Source organism: Ovis canadensis, chromosome 10 (genome assembly GCF_042477335.2).
Source record: "Ovis canadensis isolate MfBH-ARS-UI-01 breed Bighorn chromosome 10, ARS-UI_OviCan_v2, whole genome shotgun sequence".
Lineage (NCBI taxonomy): Eukaryota > Metazoa > Chordata > Mammalia > Artiodactyla > Bovidae > Ovis > Ovis canadensis.
The window spans coordinates 84,662,017-84,686,462 of NC_091254.1; the positions used below are offsets into that span (position 1 = coordinate 84,662,017).

The window sequence follows — 24,446 nt, forward strand, 5'->3', positions numbered from 1 at the left end:
TACAAAAGCTGAACTAAGACATGTCAAAAGGTAACAATAAATCTGTTTGGAATTAATGAAATGATGGTGAGTGTGTCTGCATCCCAGGATCTTCTTTCTGATCACAGACCCTGAGTCCAGAGGGTCCCCTCAGAGTTTTTCTATTCTGAGTCCAAAGCATATGACCACTTGCGGTTAGGGAGGAGTGGGGAAGGGAGCTGACATTTACTGAGCAGACTGGTGGTTAGACTTCTCAGAACACATGATTGTCATTGATGTTGTTCTGAGATGAAGAAACTGAGGTTTATTGGCTCATCTGATGAAACCAAGCTGCAGTCTACTGCCTCTAGCTTCTCCATCTGACTCACTCATCAGGCTATGCTCTGGCCCATGTTCCTGAGATTTGCTTTGTGAGGGTGCAGGGCACTCAGAGTACCTGCCTGGAGCCCTGCGCATGCTCACTGGGGCCTCGAACCTGGCTACTCACTTCTATGAAGGGGTTGTGGATCCTGTAGGAAGAGACTGGGGCTGAGTTCCTTGGGTTCTGCATTTAAGATGTAGGGAGAGTTTGAGGGGGTTGCTGTGTAAAAAAACCACTTAAGTTTGGATAGTTTGTAGGGGGGCTCTTGGCTAAGAGAATTGTGTGTCTTGAGCTGTTGGATGATTTCCTCTGATTTGGGGCATTTGGACTCTCTTTCATTTTCATATTCAGAAAGTTTTCGGTTCAAATGAAAAGTTTAACTCCTGATTGGGATGGAATGTTGCAGAGATGTATGGAGGCCACACTAGCATTCATTTTTTATCTAGTGCTATTTGGGAAGAAGTGTCTAGAAAATGCACTCTGGCAAAGGTTACCAAGAGTCTATTAATTTGTTGTTGTTACTCTGTACATTATAAATCATAAACAATCGCTTAGAAAACTGCCTGAGCAAAATGTACAGATAGATTCTCTTCTCCCATTCCTGTATAGTGATGAAATAGTGTTTTAGTTTAGTCAGGTTTTGGAATCTCAGTATTGGTCAGTTGTTTATCATCATGAAACATGTAAATAATTGATGATTTTTTTGAGAGGAAAAAAAAAACAACTAGCTGTTGGTGCCTGCTTCACTGGACTGGTTTTTAGAATATTTGAAGAGAGCTGGATTCAGTTTTGCTGCTGATGAATTTGAGGACTAGTCAGATTTATTGATTTATATTGGTACTTAGTTTATATTATTTATTTGATATTTAAACGACGGATCTTCAACTCCTGTGTTATCTTTCTCTTGTTATGTTTTCAAAATATGTGTTTTCAATTGGAAGCACCCCCATTCATGTTTTTACATACTGTACCTTTTACATTTGTAGGTGTATTTGCCAAGTTTTGCATGAGAAGATCGCAATCTTAGTGACTCATCAGTGGCAGTACCTAAAAGATGCAAGTCAGATTCTGCTATTGGAAAAGGTAAGTAATTTCTAGAAGTCTCTGGAACTTGCTGACACTCAGGTGTGTTGAAGGCCAGCCCTCCCAACAGGTCACTCTCCTTGGATTAATGGTAAATGCCCTCTTCTCCCTCAGTTGTACACTCCCTTCTTCTCAGAGCTGGTGGTATTCTTACATTTGAGGATGAATCCAAATGCCTGTAGAAATGTCACTATTACACTCTAAGCCACATAAAGCTTAAAGTGTATAGAAATACAACCGCAAGGCTACTGAATCATCACTGTTCTAGTGAAATTGTTAAGGATAATGATGCAATGTTTTTAAGAACTTTTTGTTTTCCTTTTCCAGGATTTAAGTCAAATTGTATTGTTTGGAAATTAGAGATACTAAGACCTGTTTGTATTCACATGATTGTCATGCACAGTTTGACTGAAGAGCATCTTCCATTAGTACAGGAAGCAAGGTTGGGTAGCCAAGCACCTGGGTTGGAGACACCCATTCTGCTGGTGTTGCCAGTCGCTGGTCTCCCTGCCCAGGTCTCTATGTGCCCAATACACGTGGGAGCCTGTGCAGCAGGAGGACAAGGCCCTGCCTACATGGGGCTCCTGTTCTAATGGGGACAGATATGACAAAGAAGGTGACATCCTGGCTGCCTCCCTGAGGAGCTGGTGCCTCACAGGGTCTGAGTGACATGAAGGTGGGGACCGTGCTGTCACTGGGGAGAGGGAATCTGAGGCAGGGGGTATTAAGGAAGGAGCTGACCTGGCAGGTTGGAGGAAAAGCAGGAAGACCAGGATGTCTGAGGACAGTGAACAGGGGGATGTGGAGGGAACGGGTCTCTGAGCAGTGGGCAGTGAGCCTAGAAGTGAGGTGGAAGCCTCGGATGGTCCAGAGTAGAAGAGGATGTGGTCTGGTGGGGGATTTAAAAGATTCCTCTGACGGTCACTGGAGAGGTGACAGCAGAAGCAGTTAGAAGTCTTAGCAAAGCTGAGAAGACAGAAGGGTGGGCTCAGGCTAGAATATCAGTTTCTAGAGCTGCTGTAACAAAGTACTGCAAACTGGGTGACTTCAAACAACAGAAATTTATTTTGTTTTCTTGAAATATAGTTGATTCACAATATTGTATTAATTTTTGCTGTATAGTGAAGTGATTCAGTTATACATATACATATATTTATTTTTAAATATTCTTTTCCATTATGGTTTATTATAGGATACTGAATATAATTCTTTGTGTGCTACACAGTAGGACCTTGTTGTTTATCAGTTCCATATATAATGCTTACATCTGCTAATCCAAAACCTCGCACTCAAAGTCTCCCCACCTCCCTCCCTGTTGGGAACTACAGGTCTGTTCTCTCTATCCTCAAAACAACAGAGATTTATTGTCTCCCTGGTCTGGAGGCTACAAGTCCCCAGTCCAGGTGCTGGCAGGGCTGTGTTCTTCCCTGAAGGCTGCAGGGGAGAATCTTTCCTTCCTGCCACTGGTGTGCACCGGCCTTCCTTGTATTCTTTGGCTTCCAGCTGCAGTATTGTAGTCTCTGCTTCTGATAACCACGTGGCCATCATCCCTTGTTTGTCTGAGTCTCTTCTGTTCTCATAAGGACATCAGTCATATTGGATTTAGGGTCACCCTGCTCCAGTGTGACCTCGTCTTAGCTTAATTGCATCTGCAAAGGCCCTGCTTCCAAATAAGGTCAGTTCACAGATTTCATGTTTAGGGCATGAACACACCTTTTTAAGGGGTCACCATGGAGAATGAAATGGCAACCCACTCTGGTATCCTTGCCTGGAAAATCTCATGGACAGAGGAACCTGGTGGATTGCAGTACACGGGGTCACAGGGAGTCAGGCATGACTGAGCAACTAACACATTCAGTGCACGATACCTCACATGATTGGGAGTGGGTTGGAGATTAGTGAGAATTTTTCAGACTTGGTAATTGTTTGATGTCTCACCCCTTGATTTGTCTGTGTCTGTGCCTCAGCACCTCTGTTGTTAACCCTTGTCTCTTTCAACAGACCCATGGCCAAATCTCTCACTTATCAAATGAATTTCTGCTCTAAGAAAGATTATTAAAATATAGCATCTCTACCTCTCAAAGCAATTCCATGTATAGACTGTTCTCCACTCCTCCAGGAATGTGGAGCTCAGATTTCTTAAGCTTGAGACCAGCTAACTTCATGTGCAGAGCAGATGATGTGCTGTGCTTAGTCACTCAGTCATGTCCACCTCTTTGTGACCCCAGACTCCTCTGTCCATGGGGATTCTCCAGGCAAGAATACTGAAGTGGGTTGCCATTCCTTCCTCCAGGGAATCTTCCCATCCCAGGGATCAAACCGAGGTCTTTGCATTGCAGGCAGATTCTTTACCATCTATGCCATCAGAGAAGTCCAAGAATACTGGAGTGGGTAGCCCATCCCTTCTCCAGGGGATACTGGATCCCAACCCAGGGACTGAACCAGGGTCTCCTGCATTGCAGGCGGATTCTTTACCTGCTGAGCCACCAGGGAAACCCACAGAGCAGGTGATACTAGTATGTATTGGCAGTATTGAGTACAGAATAGTGAGAGGCACAATAACATATTTAGCCAGTCCCTAGCTGTTTTGGGGCCCCTTTATTGCTTCTTTTGAGAATACCATCCTCAATTTTAGAACAAAAATTTGTCCACTAGGGAGCACCCCTGGATGAGTTGGGGTCCATCCTTTCTATTTGTCTGATCCCTCTCTCACATCAGAGGGGGGATGGCATGCCCTCTTGTCCCCTTGGAATTGTCAGGGCTTGGCCGCTGAGTGAAATTATTCTTTGTACCAGTAGTAATTTCCTTGTGCAGCGTACAGATACTAAGTAGAAAGTGGTAATTTCATTAAATAAGGTGTATGCATTTTGTTTCTCAAGTGGCACAAGACACAATATATCTTGAATAAAATTCTAATTCTTCAGTATCAGATGGTTCCCAAAGGTTTCATAGGGTTTCTTCTAGGGGACCACCTCAGGGGATAGGATGAGAGGGGTCAAAGTTAGGGTCATGGTGCACTTTCTTCTATATGATCTGCCCTAACCAGATGCTTCAGCAATACATGAACTGTGAACTTCCTGATGTTCAAGCTGGTTTTAGAAAAGGCAGAGGAACCAGAGATCAAATTGCCAACATCCGCTGGATCATGGAAAAAGCAAGAGAGTTCCAGAAAAATATCTATTTCTGCTTTATTGACTGTGCCAAAGCTTTTGACTGTGTGGATCACAATAAACTGGAAAATTCTGAAAGAGATGGGAATACCAGACCACCTGACCTGCCTCTTGAGAAATCTGTATGCAGGTCAGGAAGCAACAGTTAGAACTGGACATGGAACAAGAGACTGCTTCCAAATAGGAAAAGGAGTACGTCAAGGCTGTATATTGTCACCCTGCTTATTTATCTTCTATGCAGAGTACATCATGAGAAACGCTGGACTGGAAGAAACACAAGCTGGAATCAAGATTGCTGGGAGAAATATCAATAACCTCAGACATGCAGCTGACACCACCCTTATGGCAGAAAGTGAAGAGGAACTAAAAAGCCTCTTGATGAAAGTGAAAGAGGAGAGTGAAAAAGTTGGCTTAAAGCTCAACATTCAGAAAACGAAGATCATGGCATCTGGTCCGATCACTTCATGGGAAATAGATGGGGAAACAGTGGAAACAGTGTCAGACTTTATTTTTGGGGGGCTCCAAAATCACTGCAGATGGTGACTGCAGCCATGAAATTAAAAGACACTTACTCCTTGGGAGGAAAGTTATGATCAATCTAGGTAGCATATTCAAAAGCAGAGATATTACTTTGCCAACAAATGTCCGTCTAGTCAAGGCTATGGTTTTTCCTGTGGTCATGTATGGATGTGAGAGTTGGACTGTGAAGAAGGCTGAGCGCTGAAGAATTGATGCTTTTGAACTGTGGTGTTGGAGAAGACTCTTGAGAGTCCCTTGGACTGCAAGGAGATCCAACCAGTCCGTTCTGAAGGAGATCAGCCCTGGGATTTCTTTGGAAGGAATGATGCTAAAGGTGAAACTCCAATACTTTGGCCACCTCATGAGAAGAGATGACTCACTGGAAAAGACTCTGATGCTGGGAGGGATTGGGGGCAGGAGGAGAAGGGGGCAACAGAGGATGAGATGGCTGGATGGCATCACCGACTCAATGGATGTGAGTCTGAGTGAACTCCGGGAGTTGGTGATGGACAGGGAGGCCTGGTGTGCTGCCATTCATGGGGTCGCAAAGAGTCGAACGTGACTGAGCGACTGAACTGAACTGAACTGAACTGAACCAGATGCCCTCCTTTGATTGGTTTGGCATCCTGAAATTTTGGCCTCATATTTTGTTTGCCACTGAGTGAATTATCTGTGTCTTGTTTAATGGGGTTAGAAAATAGTGAAAGCATCTACATATGAAAGTTCCAAAGAATAGCAAGGAGAGATAGAAAGCCTTCCTCAGTGATCAGTGCAAAGAAACAGAGGAAAACAATAGAATGGGGAAGACTAGGAATCTCTTCAAGAAAATTAGAGTTACCAAGGGAACATTTCATGCAAAGATGGGCTCAATAAACGACAGAAATGGTATGTACCGAATAGAAGCAGAAGATATTAAGAAGAGGTGGCAAGAGTACACAGAAGAACTATATAACAAAGATATTCATGACCCAGATAACACGATGGTGTGATCACTCACCTAGAGCCAGACAGCCTGGAGTGCGAAGTCAACTGGGCCTTAGAAAGCCTTACTATGAACAAAGCTGGTGGTGGTGATGGAATTCCAGGTGAGCTATTTCAAATCCTGAAAGATGATGCTGTGAAAGTGCTGCACTCAGTATGCCAGCAAATTTGTAAAACTCAGCAGTGGCCACAGGACTGGAAAGGGTCAGTTTTCATTCCAATCCCAAAGAAAGGCAATGCAAAGAATATTCAAACTACCACACAATTGCACTTGTCTCACACTCTAGCAAAGTAATGCTCAAAATTCTCCAAGCTAGGCTTCAACAGTACATGAACTGAGAACTTTCAGATGTTCATACTGTATTTAGAAAAGGCAGAGGAATCAGCGATCTAATTGCCAACATCTGTTGGATCACAGAAAAAGCAAGAGAGTTCTAGAAAAACATTAACTTCTGCTGTATTGACTATGCTAAAGCCTTTGTGTAGATCACAACAAACTGTGGAAAATTCTTCAAGAGACGGAAATACCAGACCATCTTACCTGCCTCCTGAGAAATCTGTATGCAGATGAAGAAGAAACAGAACTGGACAAAGAACAGCAGACTGGTTCCAAATGAGGAATGGAGTATATGAAGACTTTATATTGTCACCTTATATATTTAACTTCTATGCAGAGTACATCATGTGAAATACTAGGCTGGATGAAGCACAAGCTGGAATCAAGATTGCCAGGAGATTTATCAATAACTTCAGATATGCAGATAACACCACCCATATGGCAGAAAGCAAAGAAGAACTAAAGAGTCAGTCTCTAGATGAAGGTGAAAGAGGAGAGTGAAAAAGCTGGCTTAAAACTCAACATTCAAAAAACGAAGATCATGGCATCCAGTCCCATCACTTTATGGCAAATAGATGGGGAAACAAAGGAAACAGTGACAGACTTTATTTTCTTTGGCTCCAAAATCACTGCAGATAGTGACTGCACCCATGAAATTAAAATATGCTTGCTCTTTGGAAGAAAAGCTGTGAGCAATCTAGATAGCATTTTAAAAAGCAGAGACATTACTTTGCCAACAAACGTCCATCTAGTCAAAGCTACGATTTTTCCAGTAGTCATGTATGGATGTGAGAGTTGGACCATAAATAAAGCCTAGCACTGAAGAATTGATGCTTTTGAACTATGATGTTAGAGAAGACTCTTGAGAGTCCTTTGAACTACAAGGAGATCCAACCAGTCAGTCCTCAAGGAAATCAGTCCTGAAGGAAGGAATTATACTGAAGCTGAAGCTCCGATACTTTGGCCTCCTGATATGAAGAACTGACTCATTGGAAAAGGCCTTGATTCTGATAAAGATTGAAGGTGGGAAGAGAAGGTGACAACAGAGGATGTGATGGTTGGATGGCATCACTGACTCAAAGGACATGAGTTTGGGTAAACTCCGGGAGTTGATGATGGACAGGGAGGTGAGGTTGCGGAGAGTCAGACACGACTGAGTGACTGAACTGAACTGAACTGGAGGAAGGGAAACTGAAGTAAACTGTCATGTATTTTCAAAGAACTTGATTAGATTGGCAGTGGCTTAAGCAGTTGCCTGATCTGAGGAGGCCTGGTTTTCTGCTTGTGATTGGTTGTTTTTAAGGTCTCCTCTCAAATTTGAGTTCACTGATTCTGGGTTAGGTTTTGGTTTGCTGCCAAGGCTTTAGAACCACTTCAGTCTCATGGCCTTCTTGTTTAATAACTTGAACAGAAAGAATATTGAATTTTCAGTTGGGAACTTTCTGAGTTTGTTGGGAAGTTATAAAGACAATGAAGACACAGCTCATGGATTCTCTGTCCAGAGCTACTTCTTACAGGTCTTGTCCCAGCTGAACACATGCTCCTGTGACAGTGACACGGTCAGCAAAGGTTTGATGAGTGACTCTTACCTGTGCAGATGTGCTTGTGCCCACCTCTGTGTCAATCTTGTTTGTTTCCTGGAATGTCTTCTCCAATTGACTGTTTTAAAAAATTCTGTTTGTCATGTTAAGTTTGTCTGAATTGTCTAAAAAGAAAACTACTGATACTTCCACTGACATCTGTAGTTTTTGCTTCCCTAAGTGCCCACAGTAGTTATCTCAATGGCCTCTATTTTTAACACATAAGTACACATTTCTTTCACATCTGCCTGCACCTTACACAGTATATGGTTTGGCAGAGGACAGAAGCCTTGTACTGAAATAGATTTGTGAACCGTAATTCCAGACCCAAAAAATATTTTCTTAAAAAAGTTATAGTTTAATACCAGTTAACTTTTCTTGATTAGTATTTAAATTAGATTAGTATTATCTAATGCAAGTACATTCCTCTCAAGTTTAAAATTTGTATTTTAGGGTGAAATGGTGCAAAAAGGGACTTATGCTGAGTTACTGAAATCTGGGGTAGATTTTGCTTCCCTTTTAAAGAAGGAGAATGAGGAGGCTGAACTATCTCCAGTTCCTGAATCTCCTACTATGGGGACTCAGACATCCTCCGAGTCTTCAGTTCAGTCTCAACAGTCTTCCACAGCCTTGTTGAAAGATGCAGCTGCAGAAGACCAAGATGTGAGTTTCTCACCCTGCAACATCCTGGTCTGTCCACTTTTGATGGCCGTTCAGTCTTCTCCTTTCATGACATCTTTGTCTCAAAGTATATAAGTTTCCAGGGCCTTATTCCATGGAATTGGTAGAATTAAATTTCTCTCTGATCAGGGTTCTCCTTTGGGTATAGGATAATGAATCTTATCAAGATCAGTAGAGGGTACACTGCTATGAATTTCTGGGTGTATGTTTATAATGGCTCCCAGCTTCTCTTTTACACCCAGAGGCTTACTATGAAGACCCTCTCCTATCAAATCCTGCTGTGATCACATTAAATCAGCTATTTTCCCTACATATTAGAATGTTCTGGCACAGCAGATGACTGATTGTCATATTTTGCCTTGGTGTCAGAAGGTTTGTGATAGACCAGCGATAACATGTGCTATGGACCTGACACACAGCAGACACTGATTAGTCCCTCACATTCCACACTCAAGAATCACTGAAATTCAGGAACCATGTAGATTCAGATCATATGCTGTCCTCCTGCTATCCAAACTCACCTTACTCCAACCTGTTGTGTGAACTCAGCTTACTGTGTTTGACTACTATTTTGAGGACCAGCTATGTTTTATGTTTGAATGACACAAGTCATCTAGAGGGATACATTAACTGCATATCATTTTGTGTGTTATTTTGGAACAAACTTCTGCATTCATATTTGAATTGGATATGTTTTGAGTGTGCCGAAAGTCATGATATCCTATTTTTATTCTTTAGTCATATAATTTATTTTTAATTGGAGTATAACTGCTTTACAATGTTGTGTTGCTTTCTGCTGTGCAATGAAATGAATCTGCTATATATATACATATATCCCCTCCCTCTTGGACTCCCTTTCCCCCCATACTCCTGTCCCAAACATCTAGATCATAACGCAGCACTGCTAATTTAAGCAAAGCCACACAACAATGAATAACCTTGTGCAAATGATATTTCCTTATTTCTAATAGATTACTAGAAGTAGTATGGCTGGGTCCAAGAGTAAATGCATATATGGTTTGGTTAGATATTTCCATACCCTGTCCATAGGAGATGGACCATCTTGTACTCCTACCAGCATGTGAGGTGTGTCTGTTTTTGCCACAGAATTGCAATTTAGGGCATTGTTGAACTTTTGTAGTTTTGTCACTCATTATTTAAAATTTTGTCTTTCATTGCCATTTTTCCCTTCAAGACTGAGAATATACAGGATACACTATCTAAGGAGAGACGTTTAGAAGGAAAAGTTGGTTTTAAGACCTACAAGAATTACTTCAGAGCTGGTGCTCACTGGTCTGTCATCATTTTCCTTATTCTAGTATGCATAGCAGCTCAGGTACGTAAGGAAATTTGCTTTGGTGTGTGCCCTTAGCTTGATATTCACATACTATTTATACTGTATCTATTTATTTAATTTTATTTTAAAAAAACTGGCTCATGAAGCTGTGGGATCTACCTGGGTGAATCTGAAAGCAGAAGAGCAGGCCTGCAGGCTGCAACCTCAGGCAGGAGCTGCAGTCTTAAGGCAAAATTTCTTCCTCCTCCGGGAAGCTTCAGGTTGTGCTCTTACAGCCTTCAACTGACTGGATGGGGCCCACCACATTGTTGATGGTTATTTTTACTCGAGTTGACTAATTATAGATATGAACCATGATCCACAAAAAATACCTTCACATTAATATCTAGAGGAGTGTTTGATTGAATGACCAGAGACTGGAATGGCCAAGGTGACACAGAAAACTGACCATCACAGTACCTGCCAAGAGTCTTCCTTCAAAACCCTGAGCATTTATACTCCTACTTTTTTTTGACATGTACTTGGATTTGCATTCAAATATGCTATCTTTGGGTAACAAAATAAGTGAGGCTTATTGATGTGTGTTTGTGACAGATTCTAGAAAAAAGAAAGAATGCCTTTTAGAGATATTAAAATATAACATGCGCATCACCTGGGATGTGGGGCTTGACACAGACCTGAGTCGGAAGGACCTTCTCCCTGTTCTGGAACCTTTCCTTCCCCCATCCTGGTGAGCAGGGTGTGAGGGCTCAGTAACGTCAGTTTGTGAATGACTGTTGTTTCCTGCTCCAGGTTGCCTACATCCTGCAGGACTGGTGGCTTTTAAACTGGTGAGTGATTCCTGCTCTGACCCAAAGTGCTGTGAAGGCTACATGGAGCTTCACCTTCCCACAGGGTCAGGGGGAGGGGTGGGGTTGTTCAGCCTCCTCTTCTGACCCTCATGTAGTTTCCCTGAAGAAAAATGACAGTTCCTGCTGGACTGTGACCCTCCCATGGTCTCTCTCCATGTCTCACTCTCAGAAGCTTTCTCACAGATATTTTTGAGAACTGAAAGTTGTGATTCAAATGGTATCTCTATAAGGTAGAGAGACATAGGGCCCTTAGAGGTTGGAACCATTATCTAGCATTAAATTCATCTCCTAAATCAAGGTTAATTTTTTTCTGGTATATATGTACATTCTATCTATAGCATAATATTTTTTTCTTCCCTATTCCATAGGGCAAATGAACAGCATACTCTGAATATCATCGCAGATAAAAAAGGAAATACAACAGAGATGCTTGATCTGGACTGGTACTTAGGAATTTTTTCAGGTAAAGCCGAATCATCTGGTCTATTTTACTAGAGTCTGAGGTGCTTACAAGGAGCCTGCATGCACAACTAAGACTTCCAGGAGAAATTCAGAAATACCTCAACAAATAAGAGTCTGAGTTGCATTTACTCTATTAATTAATTGGAATAATTATTTAAAACATCTACTAGAAGAAGGTGAATGAAGACTCTTAATTTGCTCTATACTGGATTTTGGAAGTTAAACTAGAATTGAACATTCAGAAAATCAGCCACTGGAAACATGTGCTACTGTCTATTCTAATGGGTTGCTGTATCTAAATCTTATTATATGGATGGACAAGGGGATTAGAAATGGATCCCCACCCTGTGATTTGAATTTTTCCAGTTCTGTCTGAATAAACCTTGTCTTTTATTGAACTCAGATGAATTCCTCTGGCAGCAAGGGCCCCCAAGCCAAAGCACTATTTCCTTGCAGGTATGCAAACTCCCCTTTGCCACACTGCTCATCTCTTGGGCTTCACCAGTTACTTAAGAGAGAAGCTAAATAGGGAGAAATCCAGTGTCTGGAAATTAATTAGGATTCCTTCTCTTTCTTACCTTGAGATCACAATGTTATTGCACCTCCAGTTGTGTGATTATTTTAACATCTGGCTTGCCAGACTAATATTAATTAATATGGCTCTGTTTTCACAAGAGTGCCTAGAATATGTGTAGCATTTCATACTTTCAAAAGGAAATCCTCATCTAAAATTTTAAAATATTTGCACAAGAAACATGCATACTAACTTTCTGCAAAGATAGAGTGAATTAGATCTTTGTAAGAACTCACTCATTGAAATTTGATATTTCTTTTGTTGATCATTTGCTAAGAAACCTAAATCCGTTAGCTGTTTACCTTCTGAATTGGTGGACTGTGGGGGCTTAAAGGAAGAAGGAAAAGATTCTGTTGTATATTCATTTAGGATAGTGGGCTAAGGCAAATGCCTGTTGATGGAATTCAGAAATTCGAACAGCTTCACAACAGTGATGTGAAAAGCTGAAGGAGAAAAAATACCTGATGGAATATTTATAACAGAAGTTATTTCCAGTTTCCTTAGTATCATGGGTTCAAGAGATGTTTGGAGGGCTATTTTAATATTTATATGCATAGTAAATACTCATTTATGTCATTAATAAAACAAATTTAAATAATTATATGCATTTACAAATGCTTTTTGTTTCTATAAAACAATGAGATTAGATGCTCTTTTAGGTTAATTATCTTGTGTTAAGATATAATTTGTATTTTCTTGCAATTCAACTATTTAAGACATTTTCTACTTGTAACTTAGTATGGTATTTTCCTATTTTTTAAAACTACTGGGTATTTTGTACAATGAAGTGAAATAATTTCTCCTGTTTCCTGTTAATTCACATGCTGGTACCAAAGCACACCACAATTTCACATTATGGAAAATTTTGTAAATAGTGAGATTTGAAACATGGAGAAAGAACGATTAATTACTTTCTATAATTAATTTTTCTTCTGAGTTTTTATTAGAACTTTCAAATTGAGTTTGGAAAGCCTAGAATGAAATTGTAGTTTACACTTCATTTTTTCTTCACACGTGGTTTCTGTTTAGTGAAAGGAAAATACTGATTTTCATATTCTTTTTAAGGTATCTTGTGAATGCATTAAGCTCTTACAGAATCCATTCTATATATATATCTAACCTTACTTATTTCACATTCTATATATAAAATTTATATGTAAATTCTTTTATAGTGGAAAATACATATTATCTTTATAAACTGCCTGCTGTACTTCAGTATCATTGAAGAAAAGGCAGAAATTTTGTGTTATAAGTGACATTTCATTATTTCAGGTTTAACTGGATCTAGTCTCCTTCTTGGTGTCACAAGATCTCTGTTGGCATTGTACATCCTTGTTAATTCTTCACAAACTTTGCACAACAAAATGTTGAAGTCCATTTTGAGAGTTCCAGTATTGTTCTTTGATAGAAATCCAGCAGGTAAGTCAGACACCAATTTTCTCAGTAAATATATCTTAACACATTTAGCCCTTTGCCATGTTCTGGTATTTGAAAATGGAAGAGATGCTTGGAAGAAATCACTGTGTTTGTCGATTCATTTTCTACAAAAATCTTCACTGATATTTTTCTCTTACTAGAGAAAATTTGAATATAGGTGTATATAAACTTTTCATTTATGTGTGTGGGGGAAGATAAATGAATGTTCACTTAGCAGAATGATTTAGGAATCCATTTGTCATGTGGCTTATGAAACACCATATATTTGTTTTAAAAATGTATTTATTTTAACTGGAGGATAATTAATTTACAATATTGTGGTGGTCTTGCCATACATCAATAAATCAGCCATGAGTGCACAATTGTCCCTTCATCCTGAACCCCCCTCCCAGCTCCCTCTCCACCCCATCTCTCAGGATTGTCCCAGAGTACAGTCTTAAGTGTCCTGCTTCATTCATCGAACTTACACTGGTCATCTATTTTACATATGGTAATATACATGTTTTAATTCTATTTTCTCAGATCATCCTACCCTTGCCTTCTCCCACATAGTCCAAGAGCCTGTTCTTTACAGGCTCTGTGTCTCTTTTGCTGCGTTGCATACAGGATTGTCATTTAATTCAGTTCAGATCAGTTCATTCGCTCAGTCGTGTCCGACTCTTCGTGACCCCATAAATCGCAGCACACCAGGCCTCCCTGTCCATCACCAACTCTGGGAGTTACCATCTTTCTAAATTCCATACATAGGCATTAATATTCTATATTGGTGTTTCTCTTTCTGACTTACTTCACTCTGTATAACAGACTCCAGTTTCATCCACCTCATTTGAACTGACTAAAATGCATTTTTTTTAGAGCTGAGTAATATTCCATTGTGTATATGTATCATAACTTCCTTATCCATTTGTCTGTCGATGAATATCTAGGTTGCTTTCATGTCCTAGGTATTGTAAACAGTTCTGTAAAGAACATTGAGGTGCATGTGTCTCTTTCAATTCTGGTTTCCTCAGTGTGTATGCTCAGCAGTGGGATTGTTGAGTCATATGGCAATTCTATTTCCAGATTTTAAAGGAATTGCCACACCGCTCTCCATAGTTGCTGTACTAGTTAGCGTTCCCACCATCAGTGTAAGAGGGAAACACCCTATATTTGATATAAACATATTTAAATGTCCTAGACTAGTTGCTAAAACATGGACTCTTAAATAGTATTAAGTTCAGTTCAGTTCAGTCAGTTCAGTCACTCAGTCATGTCCGACTCTTTGCGACCCCATGAATTGCAGCACGCCAGGCCTCCCTGTCCATCACCAACTCCCGACGTTCACTCAGACTCACGTCCATTGAGTCAGTGATGCCATCCAGCCATCTCATCCTTTGTCGTCCCCTTCTCCTCCTACCTCCAATCCCTCCCAGCATCAGAGTCTTTTCCAATGAGTCAACTCTTCGCATGATGTGGCCAAAGTACTGGAGTTTCAGCTTTAGCATCATTCCTTCCAAAATCCCAGGGCTAATCTCCTTCAGAATGGACTGGTTGGATCTCCTTGCAGGCCAAGGGACTCTCAAGAGCCTTCTCCAACACCACAGTTCAAAAGCATCAATTCTTTGGCGCTCAGCTTTCTTCACAGTCCAACTCTCACATCCACACATGACCACTGGAAAAACCATAGCCTTGACTAGACGGACCTTTGTTGGCAAAGTAATGTCTTTGCTTTTGAATATGCTATCTAGGTTGGTCATAAATTTTCTTCCAAGGAGTAAGCATCTTTTAATTTCATGGCTGCAGTCACCATCTGCAGTGATTTTGTTAGGTTGTCACATATGAAGAACCTTCCTATAAGTAATCTCCCTGTAGAAGACAGGCTGTATGTTTCTTTCTTTCATTGCCCTTTCATTCCTGGAATCACACAGCTGTGGCATGTTCTCCAACTATGAGGTTTTCCTAAGAAGGTAATGACTTCCAATTATATATAAGAGGCTTTGTGTTATCTAACAGGTGAATCTTCAATAGTAAGTTTCAAATATGATAGTCCCTGGAGGTTTACCAGTGGTTGATGCCTCCACCTTGAGGCCTTTCACCTGTCTTTGGAAGGTATACTCCTGACTTGGGTTTCTGTGAAGAGTTAGTTCATCAGTTAATTGGACATGCTCACTCTGTCCAGTTAATTAGACTTGTGCTGAGGCCCAGGGCAGCTTTGATTTTGCAGGTGATGATTGACAGGACCTACTGAGTTAGGAAGGTGGGCTGGAGGGAGGATGGAAGTAGTCTTGGACTGGCCATGAACTAATCATGTGACCAAGCCCAAAGCAAGTGGATACTACTTGGGCAGTCAAATATCAAGGCATGATATTGTCATGATATAAGTATGGACTCTGGAGCCACCTTCCTAGGTTCAGTCCCAGTGCTAGTTCCTAATTGTGATAGCTGATTGTAGTTATGTTAATACGTGTTAATTTCTCTGTGTCATAGTTTCCTTACCTGTAAAATAGAGATGCTATTCATATCCACCATATCACAATACCATGGAAATTAAACAGGTTAATGCATTCAGAGGGCTTAGCACATGGTCAGTGCCTAATGAACCTTAGTGATGATGATGACATGGTGTCTGGGAACTTTGTCTTCTGTGAGATGGGAATAATGGCTGCCCTCCTTGTTTCATAAGACTTTTGTGAGAATTAAATAAGACTGTTTCGGGTAGTATCCTGTGCAGATTTATTCAGCACTTGTTTAGTTCAGGCACTGGATAAAACACAGGATAATAACCTGCAAAGGCCCACACAGATCTCGTCTTACTATGAAACTGTAGAGAGAAAGTGATTGGAGGAGTCTCTGCTATTATGGCTGCGAAGTTGTTCCACTTTGTCAGTTAATGCAAAAACTACAGTCATAAAGTTTGTAGCATTAAGTGGGACTGGATTTCTTTCATCACAGCTTCTGAGTGCTCATGACCACAGTTTACCAGGCTCATCATGTTCAAGACCTGTAGGCTTCTCCACATGCTGATTTCCTTATTTTTCAAGGGTTTGGGACCAAGTTTAAATCTTTCAGGTTGCTCATCTTACAGCAGTCGGCACACTCGTGTTTATCTTGCTTCCTTCTCCTTGTATCTCTCAGCAGGACTTCATTCTTTCAAGAAAATAGAAGCCTAAATAAGTACTGCAAAGACAGGCCTAGTTTGCCCCAAAAGTTTAGGGGCCAAAAATTATTTATTTGCTCTTTTAATGGTGGGTTAAATTAAACTCCTTTTTATAGTTTATTTTCAAAAGTAGAATTTATAATAAATTATTTGTGGTGGACTTTCTTGTATGTGATGGCATGAAGAGCAAACCACATATAGTCGTCCTTTGGAAGTTGCAGTTCATAGATCCAGACTATTCAGGCTTCCAAGTTCTGTTGTCTGTCAGTCAAGGAACTGAAACTGTTAAACAACTAATACATTTCCCTGGGGGTTATTTATGCTTTAAAGAAGTTATGTGGGTTAAATATTTGATATCTGAAATTAGCTTTACCTCACAAACTTAGGCCTTTATGAAGTAAAAATGAGGAATTCATCCATTTTATTATTTTTTTCTTTTTTAAAATTATTATTTTTTTTTCTTTACAATATTGTATTGGTTGTGCAGTCTTTTGGAATTTATCCATTTTAAAACATCAGTAGACACTTAAAATCTATTATCGGACAGAGAGTTGGGATGTAGGTGAAGATGCTGTGACGTCCCAATTCTGCTGTGCCAGTCACTTTTCTCCTCTTGGCCTCAGGTTTTAACATGTAAGAAGTGGGGGCCTTTTCACTCTATTGGTCATCTACTTGTTGTTATTTGTGGACCCAAGTACTAGAGAAAAAGTCCCTGTCTTCAAGGTATTTGAAAATGTAAATAATTGCAGACAATGGATTGATTCTTTTTTTTTTTAATGTCATGTCAGTATTCTATGATTCCATATAGAAAAGATACAGATCCAAAATTTAATACAGCTGTAGATTGGAGATCTCAATTCACATGTACACACAACACAGACACTGATAAGCATAGCCCTGTGGTGCATTTCTTTTTCATAGTCAATTATATAAGTTGTTGCCTTTATTTTCAAAAAATTTCTAAACACTGTTCTGGAACTTAAAGATGAAATGTTTTCAAAATGATATCACACCAGTGGGAATGTGAGAGGAATTTAGGAAATGAAACTGATTTTTTTTCTTTAAACTATCATCTCTAAACTTACAGCAAACTCAGCTCAGTATCCAGACTCCTGATGATACTTAAATGCTTTCTTGAGCCACCAAGGACAGTCTAGGTGCTAAAGCTCATCTCAGAAAGTGTGTTAGGGAAAGAAGAGGGAAGCCAGAACTTTCGTTGTTGCCCTTGGTAATCTCTACACACGCTTCTCTCTTGGCCTTTTAGAAGCATGCTACAAATGTTTTGACAGTAGGCTGAACAAAAGCAATGATGTTTCCTTCATAAATAATGTTGTCATGAAACTAACTGTGACTTGTTGAATGTTTTTTTCATTCTTGGTAACCAGGATTAATTTTCAGAAATTTCTCCCTCAGTTGAAACTCTAATACATAGGAAAAAGATGACAAGCTTCCAAGTACACTTTGAGTGGAAATTTATTAAGAGGTTGTTGAGTAAAAAGCTATTATAAAATCAAGTTCTGGGTTCTGGAAGTATTTTCCTTTTCTTTCTTTTCTTTTTCTTTTTCTTTTTTTTTTGCAACTGCATTTTAATAGATTGTATCCCATGGGATTAGTTTTCATTCCGATCCTAAATAAGGGCAATGCTAAAGAATGTTCAAACTACTGTACTATTGCACTAATTTCTTTTTTTTTATTTTTATTTTTATTTTTATTTTATTTTATTTTATTATTTTTTTAATTTTTAGTTTTTTATTTTTTAAATTTTAAAATCTTTAATTCTTACATGCATTCCCAAACATGAACCCCCCTCCCACCTCCCTCCCCAGAACATCTTTCTGGGTCATCCCCATGCACCAGCCCCAAGCATGCTGCATCCTGCGTCAGACATAGACTGGCGATTCAATTCACATGATAGTATACGTGTTAGAATGTCATTCTCCCAAATCATCCCACCCTCTCCCTCTCCCTCTGAGTCCAAAAGTCCGTTATACACATCTGTGTCTCTTTCCCTGTCTTGCATACAGGGTCGTCATTGCCATCTTCCTAAATTCCATATATATGTGTTAGTATACTGTATTGGTGTTTTTCTTTCTGGCTTACTTCACTCTGTATAATCGTATTGCACTCATTTCATATGCCAGCAAGTATATGCTCAAATCCTTCTAGCTAGAACAACTGACCAAGAATTAATCTCCAAAATATACAAGCAGCTCATTTAGCTTAATACCAAAAAAGCAAACAACCTAATCAGAAAGTGGACTAAAGACATAAACAGACATTTCTCCAAAGAAGATATATAAATGGCTAATAAACACATGGAAAGATGCTCACCCTCAGTCATTATTAGAGAAATGGAAATCAAAACCAAAATGAGGTGTCATCTCAAGTCAGTCGGAATGGCCATCATCCAAAAGTCCACAAACGATAAATGCTGGAGAGGGTGTGGAGAAAGGGGAACTCTGTTGCACTGTTGGTGAGAATGTAGACTGATACAGCCATTATGGAAGACAATATTGTTGTTGCTGTTCAGTCATTCATTCATGCCTGACTCTTTGTGACCCCATGGACCGCAGCACGCCAGGCTTCCTGTCTATCACCAACTCCCAGAGCTTACTCAAACACATGTCCATCCAGTTGGTGATGCCATCCAACCATGTCATCCTCTGTAGTCCCCTTCTCCTCCTGCCTTCAATCTTTCCCAGCATCAGCATCTTTTCCAATGAGTCAGTTCTTCACATCAGGCAGCCAAAGTTTTGGAGTTTCAGCTTCAGCATCAGTCATTCTAATGAATATTCAGGACTGATTTCCTTTAGGATTGACTGGTTTGATCTTCTTGCAGTCCAAGGGACTCTAGAGAGTCTTCTCCAACACCACAGTTAAAAAGTATCAATTTTTCAGCGCTCAGCCTTCTTTATGCCCCCAACACTCACATCCATACATGACTGTTGGAAAAACCATAGTTTTGGCTAGGCAGACCTTTGTTGTCAAAGTTAGGTCTCTTCTTTTTAATACACTGTCTAGGTATGTCATAGAAGAAGATTTTCACTGTCCATGGTGATTTTGGAGCCCAAGAAAATAGTGTGTCACTGTTTTCATTGTCTCCTACCTATTTGCCATAAAGTAATGGGACCAGGTGCCATGACCTTTGTTTTTTGAATGTTGAGTTTTAAGCCCTGAGTTTAAGTGAAAAAGTTTTAATTTTTTTCACTCTCCTCTTTTACCTTTATCAAGAAGCTCTTTAGTTCCTTTTCATTTTCTGCCATAAGGGTGGTGTTATCTCCATATCTGAGGTTATTGGTATTTCTCCCAGCAATCTTGATTCCATCTTGTGCTTCATCCAGCCTGGCATTTCACATGATGTACTCTGAATATAGTTAAATAAACAGGGTGACAATATACAGTCTTGAGGCACTGCTTTCCCAAGTTGGAACCAGTCCCTTGTTCTGTGTCAAGTTCTAACTGTTGCTTCCTAACCTGCATACAGGTTTCTCAGGAGGCAGGTGAGATGGTCTGGTATTCCCAACTCTTGAAGAATTTTCCACAGTTCATTGTGATCCACACAATCAAAGGCTTTGGCATAGTCAATGAAGAAGAAGTAGATGTTTTTCTGGAACTCTCTTGCTTTTTCCATGATCCAGTGAATGTTGGCAATTTGATCTCTGGTTCCTCCTTCTTTTCTAAATCCAGCTTGAACATAAGGAAGTTCACGGTTCATGTATTGCTGAAGCCTGGCTTGGAGAATTTTGAGCATTACTTTACTAGTGTGTGAGATGAGTGCAATAATGCAGTAGTTTGAGCATTCTCTGGTATTGCCTTTCTTTGGGATTGGAATGAAAACTGACCTTTTCCAGTCCTGTGGCCACTGCTGAGTTTTCCAAATTTGCTGGCATATTGAGTACAGCACTTTCACAGCATCATCTTTCAGGATTTGAAATAGCTCCACTGGAATGCCATCACCTCCACTAGCTTTGTTCATAGTGATGCTTTCTGAGGCCCACTTGACTTCACATCCCAGGATGTCTGGCTCTAGATGAGTGATCACACCATCGTGATTATCTGGGTCGTGAAGATATTTTTTGTACAGTTCTTCTGTGTATTCTTGCCACCTCTTCTTAATATCTTCTGCTTCTGTTAGGTCCATACCATTTCTGTCCTTTATCGAGCCCATCTTTGCATGAAATGTTCCCTTGGTAGCTCTAATTTTCTTGAAGAGATCTCTAGTCTTTCCCATTCTATTGTTTTCCTTGATTTCTTTGCATTGCTTGCTAAGGAACTCTTTCTTATCTCTCTTTGCTATTCTTTGTAACTCTGCATTCAGATGGCCGGTGAGCATGGCCATTATCAAAAAGTCTACAAACAATAAATGCTGGACAGTGTGTGGAGAAAAGGGAATGCTCTTGCACTGTTGGTGGGAATGTAAATTGGTACAGACACTATAGAAGATGGTATGGAGATTCCTTAGAAAACTAGGAATAAAACCACCATAAGACCTAGCATTCTTTGACATTGCCTTTCTTAAGGGCTGGAATGAAAACACATTTTTCAGTCCCTGTGGCCACTGCTGAGTTTTCCAAATTTGCTGGCATATTCAATGCACCACTTTCACAGCATCACCATTTAGGATTTGAAATAGTTCAACTGGAATTCCATCACCTCCACTAGCTTTGTTTGTAGTGATGCTTTCTAAGGCCCACATGACTTCACATTCCAGGGTTTCTGGCTCTAGGTGAATGATCACACCATTGTGGTTATCTGGGTCGTGAAGATCTTTTTTGTACAGTTCTTCTGTGAATTTCCAGGTGTTCAAACTGGATTTAGAAAAGGCAGAGGAACCAGAGATCAAGTTTCCAACATTCACTGGATCATTGAAAAAGCAAGGGAGTTACAGGAAAAACATCTATTTCTGCTTTATTGACTATGCCAAAGCCTTTGACTGTGTGGATCACAATAAACTGTGGAAAATTCTGAAAGAGATGGGAATACCAGACTACCTGACCTGCCTCTTGAGAAACCTGTATGCAGGTCAGGAAGCAACAGTTAGAACTGGACATGGAACAAGAGACTGGTTGCAAATAGGAAAAGGAGTATGTCAAGGCTGTATATTGTCACCCTGCTTATTTAACTTATATGCAGAGTACATCATGAGAAACACTGGGCTGGAGGAACACAAGGTGGAATCAAGATTGCTGTGAGAAATATCAGTAACCTCAGATATGCAGATGACACCACCCTTATGGCAGAAAGTGAAGAACTAAAGAGCCTCTTGATGAAAGTGGAAGAGAAGAGTGAAAAAGATGGCTTAAAGTCCAACATTTAGAAAACTAAGTGCGTGGCATCCGGTCCCATCACTTCATGGCAAATAGATGGAGAAACAGTGAAAACAACGAGGAACTTTATTTTTCTGGGCTCCAAAATCACTGCAGATGGTGATTGTAGTCATGAAATTAAAAGACACTTACTCCTTGGAAGAAAAGTTATGACCAACCTAGATAGCATATTCAAAAGCAGAGACATTACTTTGCTGACTAAGGTCCGTCTAGTCAAGGCTATGGTTTTTCCAGTAGTCATGTATGGATGTGAGAGTTGGACTGTGAAGAAGGCTGAGCACCGAAAAATTGATGCTTTTGAACTGTGGTATTGGAGAAGACTCCTGAGAGTCCCTTGGATGGCAAGGAGATCCAACCAATCCATTCTGAAGGAGATCAGCCCTGGGATTTCTTTGGAAGGAATGATGCTAACGCTGAAGCTCCAGTACTTTGGACACCTCATGCGAAGAGTTGACTCATTGGAAAAGACTCTGATGCTGGGAGGGATTGGGGGCAGGAGGAGAAGGGGACGACAGAGGATGAGGTGGCTGGATGGCATCACTGACTCAATGGACGTGAGTCTGAGTGAACTCCGGGAGTTGGTGATGGACAGGGAGGGCTGGCGTGCTGCTATTCATGGTGTCACAAAGAGTCAGACACGACTGAGTGACTGAACTGAACTGAACTGAAGACCACTTGTGTGGTAAAAATAATAACAATAATAATGGGGCTTAAAAAGACACATGCTACCGCACAGGTGAACCTCAAAAACCTTAGGCTGAATAAAAGAAGCCAGACTCAGAGTCAACATAAAATATGATCATTGTGAATTTGGATTTGATGAGAAGTTCAGTAACATCTTTCATAGTATTCTGTCTCATGAGCAAAATAGAGAAATGTGGACCATAGTAGTTAAGAGGACCCTTATTGGTTCTCAGATACCATGGACTTCAAGGAGGCTACCTTCCTCCACTCTTTCTACTACCTCCCTCCTCTCCTTAACACTTGATTTCCCTTCCCTCTTTCCCCCAGTCTTTCTCTTGCTCTCCCCTCAACTCTACCCTTTTATAAAGTAAAGATAGTCATTGTAGAAAAACACCACAGAAAATTTAAATTGTACATATATATTGCAGGCTTATATTGTACATCTTTGATGCACTTTAAACCCCTGGGATACATCCCTAGAAATGGAATTTCTGAGTGAGAAGGGATGTACTTTTATAGTTGTTTATATGTATTACTTAATTGTTCCCCTAAATTTACCTGTGCTGTAGATGGGATTGATGTGGATTTTCATTATAACCATATTCAAAATGTGATCTGGCCTCCAGAATTTACCATGTTTGTCAGCTTTGTGACTGATTATGCAGGATGAAGGAGGTGGTGATTTTACTCCTGAGCACAAGGCATTAACTGGGACTGGCCATCTGAGTCTGGTCAAGAGGCAGCAGCCAGGATAGGACCATGCCTTATTAGAGATCACTGAGGCACCAAGGAGTAGTGGCTGGAAAGGATATGATTCACTTCCTTCAAGTATTTGAAAGCCTGGCATATTGAGAGAAATTAGATTCACTTTGTGTGCTTATAAGGAGTGAATAAACATCAGAGTTTGGATCTTCCAGGAAGACAAGATTCAGTTTAGTGTGAGAAAGCCCTAACAGAATAGTCTGAAAATGGATTGGGTTCCCTTTGTTTACTGTGAATCCTTTTCCCCTCTGTATTCCTGGAGATATTCCAGTAGGGGCCATGTGTCCTGTGTCATTCAGATGAATAGTCCTAGAATGTGTGTGAAGGGAGTTTATCATAAGTCTTTCACGTAGAGACCTTTGAGAGAACTTTAATACTGCAAGGCCATGAAGTTGGAATTACAGCTCTGATTAAAACAATCTATCTCAAAGCCAGAGGAAATAAATATTCTGAAAAACTATCTGTTCTCTCTCTCTCTTTTTATCTTCTTTTTTTAAATTTACTTTAATTGGAGGCTAATTACTTTACAATATTGTGAAGTTTTTTGCCATTCATTCACATGAACCAGCCATGGGTGTACATGTGTTCCCCATCCCACCTACCTCCCCATCCCATCCCTCAGGGTCATCCCAGTGCACCAGCCCTGAGCACCCTGCCTCATGAATGGAACTTGGATTGGTGACCTATTTCACATATGATAATATACATGTTTCAATGCTATTCTCTCAAATCATCCTGCCCTCTCCCTCTCCCACAGAGTCCAAAAGTCTGTTTTTTACATCTGTGTCTCTTTTGCTATCTCACATATAGGGTCATCGTTTCCATCTTTCTAAATTCCATATATATGCATTAATATATTGTATTGGTGTTTTTCTTTCTGACTTACTTCACTCTGTATAATAGGCTCCAGTTTCATCCACCTCATTAGAACCAATTCAAATGCATTATTTTTGATAGCTGAGTAATATTCCATTGTGTATATGTACCACAGCTTTCTTATCCATTCGTCTGCTGATGGACATCTAGGTTGCTTCCTTGTCCTGGCTATTGGAAACAGTGCTGTGATGAACATTGGGGTACACATATCTCTTTCAATTTTGGTTTTCTCGGTGTGTATGCCCAGCAGTGGGATTGCTGGGTCATATGGCAGTTATATTTCCGGTTTTTTAAGGAAATCTCCACACTGTTCTCCATAGTGGCTGTACTAGTTTGCATTCCCACCAAC

The 24,446-nt window shown here is 40.2% G+C and overlaps 1 protein-coding gene across 4 annotated transcripts in view; it reads left to right on the forward strand.

The window, feature by feature from the left end:
* The window catches only part of LOC138446666 (ATP-binding cassette sub-family C member 4-like), a 307,920-nt gene that overhangs the window by 174,784 nt on the left and 108,690 nt on the right, over positions 1-24,446 (forward strand). For all 4 annotated transcript variants that reach the window (XM_069601887.1, XM_069601886.1, XM_069601889.1 and 1 more), the window contains 6 exons: positions 1,327-1,423; positions 8,464-8,673; positions 9,887-10,027; positions 10,781-10,818; positions 11,208-11,302; positions 13,148-13,294. In XM_069601887.1, coding sequence (XP_069457988.1) covers positions 1,327-1,423; positions 8,464-8,673; positions 9,887-10,027; positions 10,781-10,818; positions 11,208-11,302; positions 13,148-13,294 — 728 coding nt within the window. The remainder of the gene's footprint in view (positions 1-1,326; positions 1,424-8,463; positions 8,674-9,886; positions 10,028-10,780; positions 10,819-11,207; positions 11,303-13,147; positions 13,295-24,446) is intronic.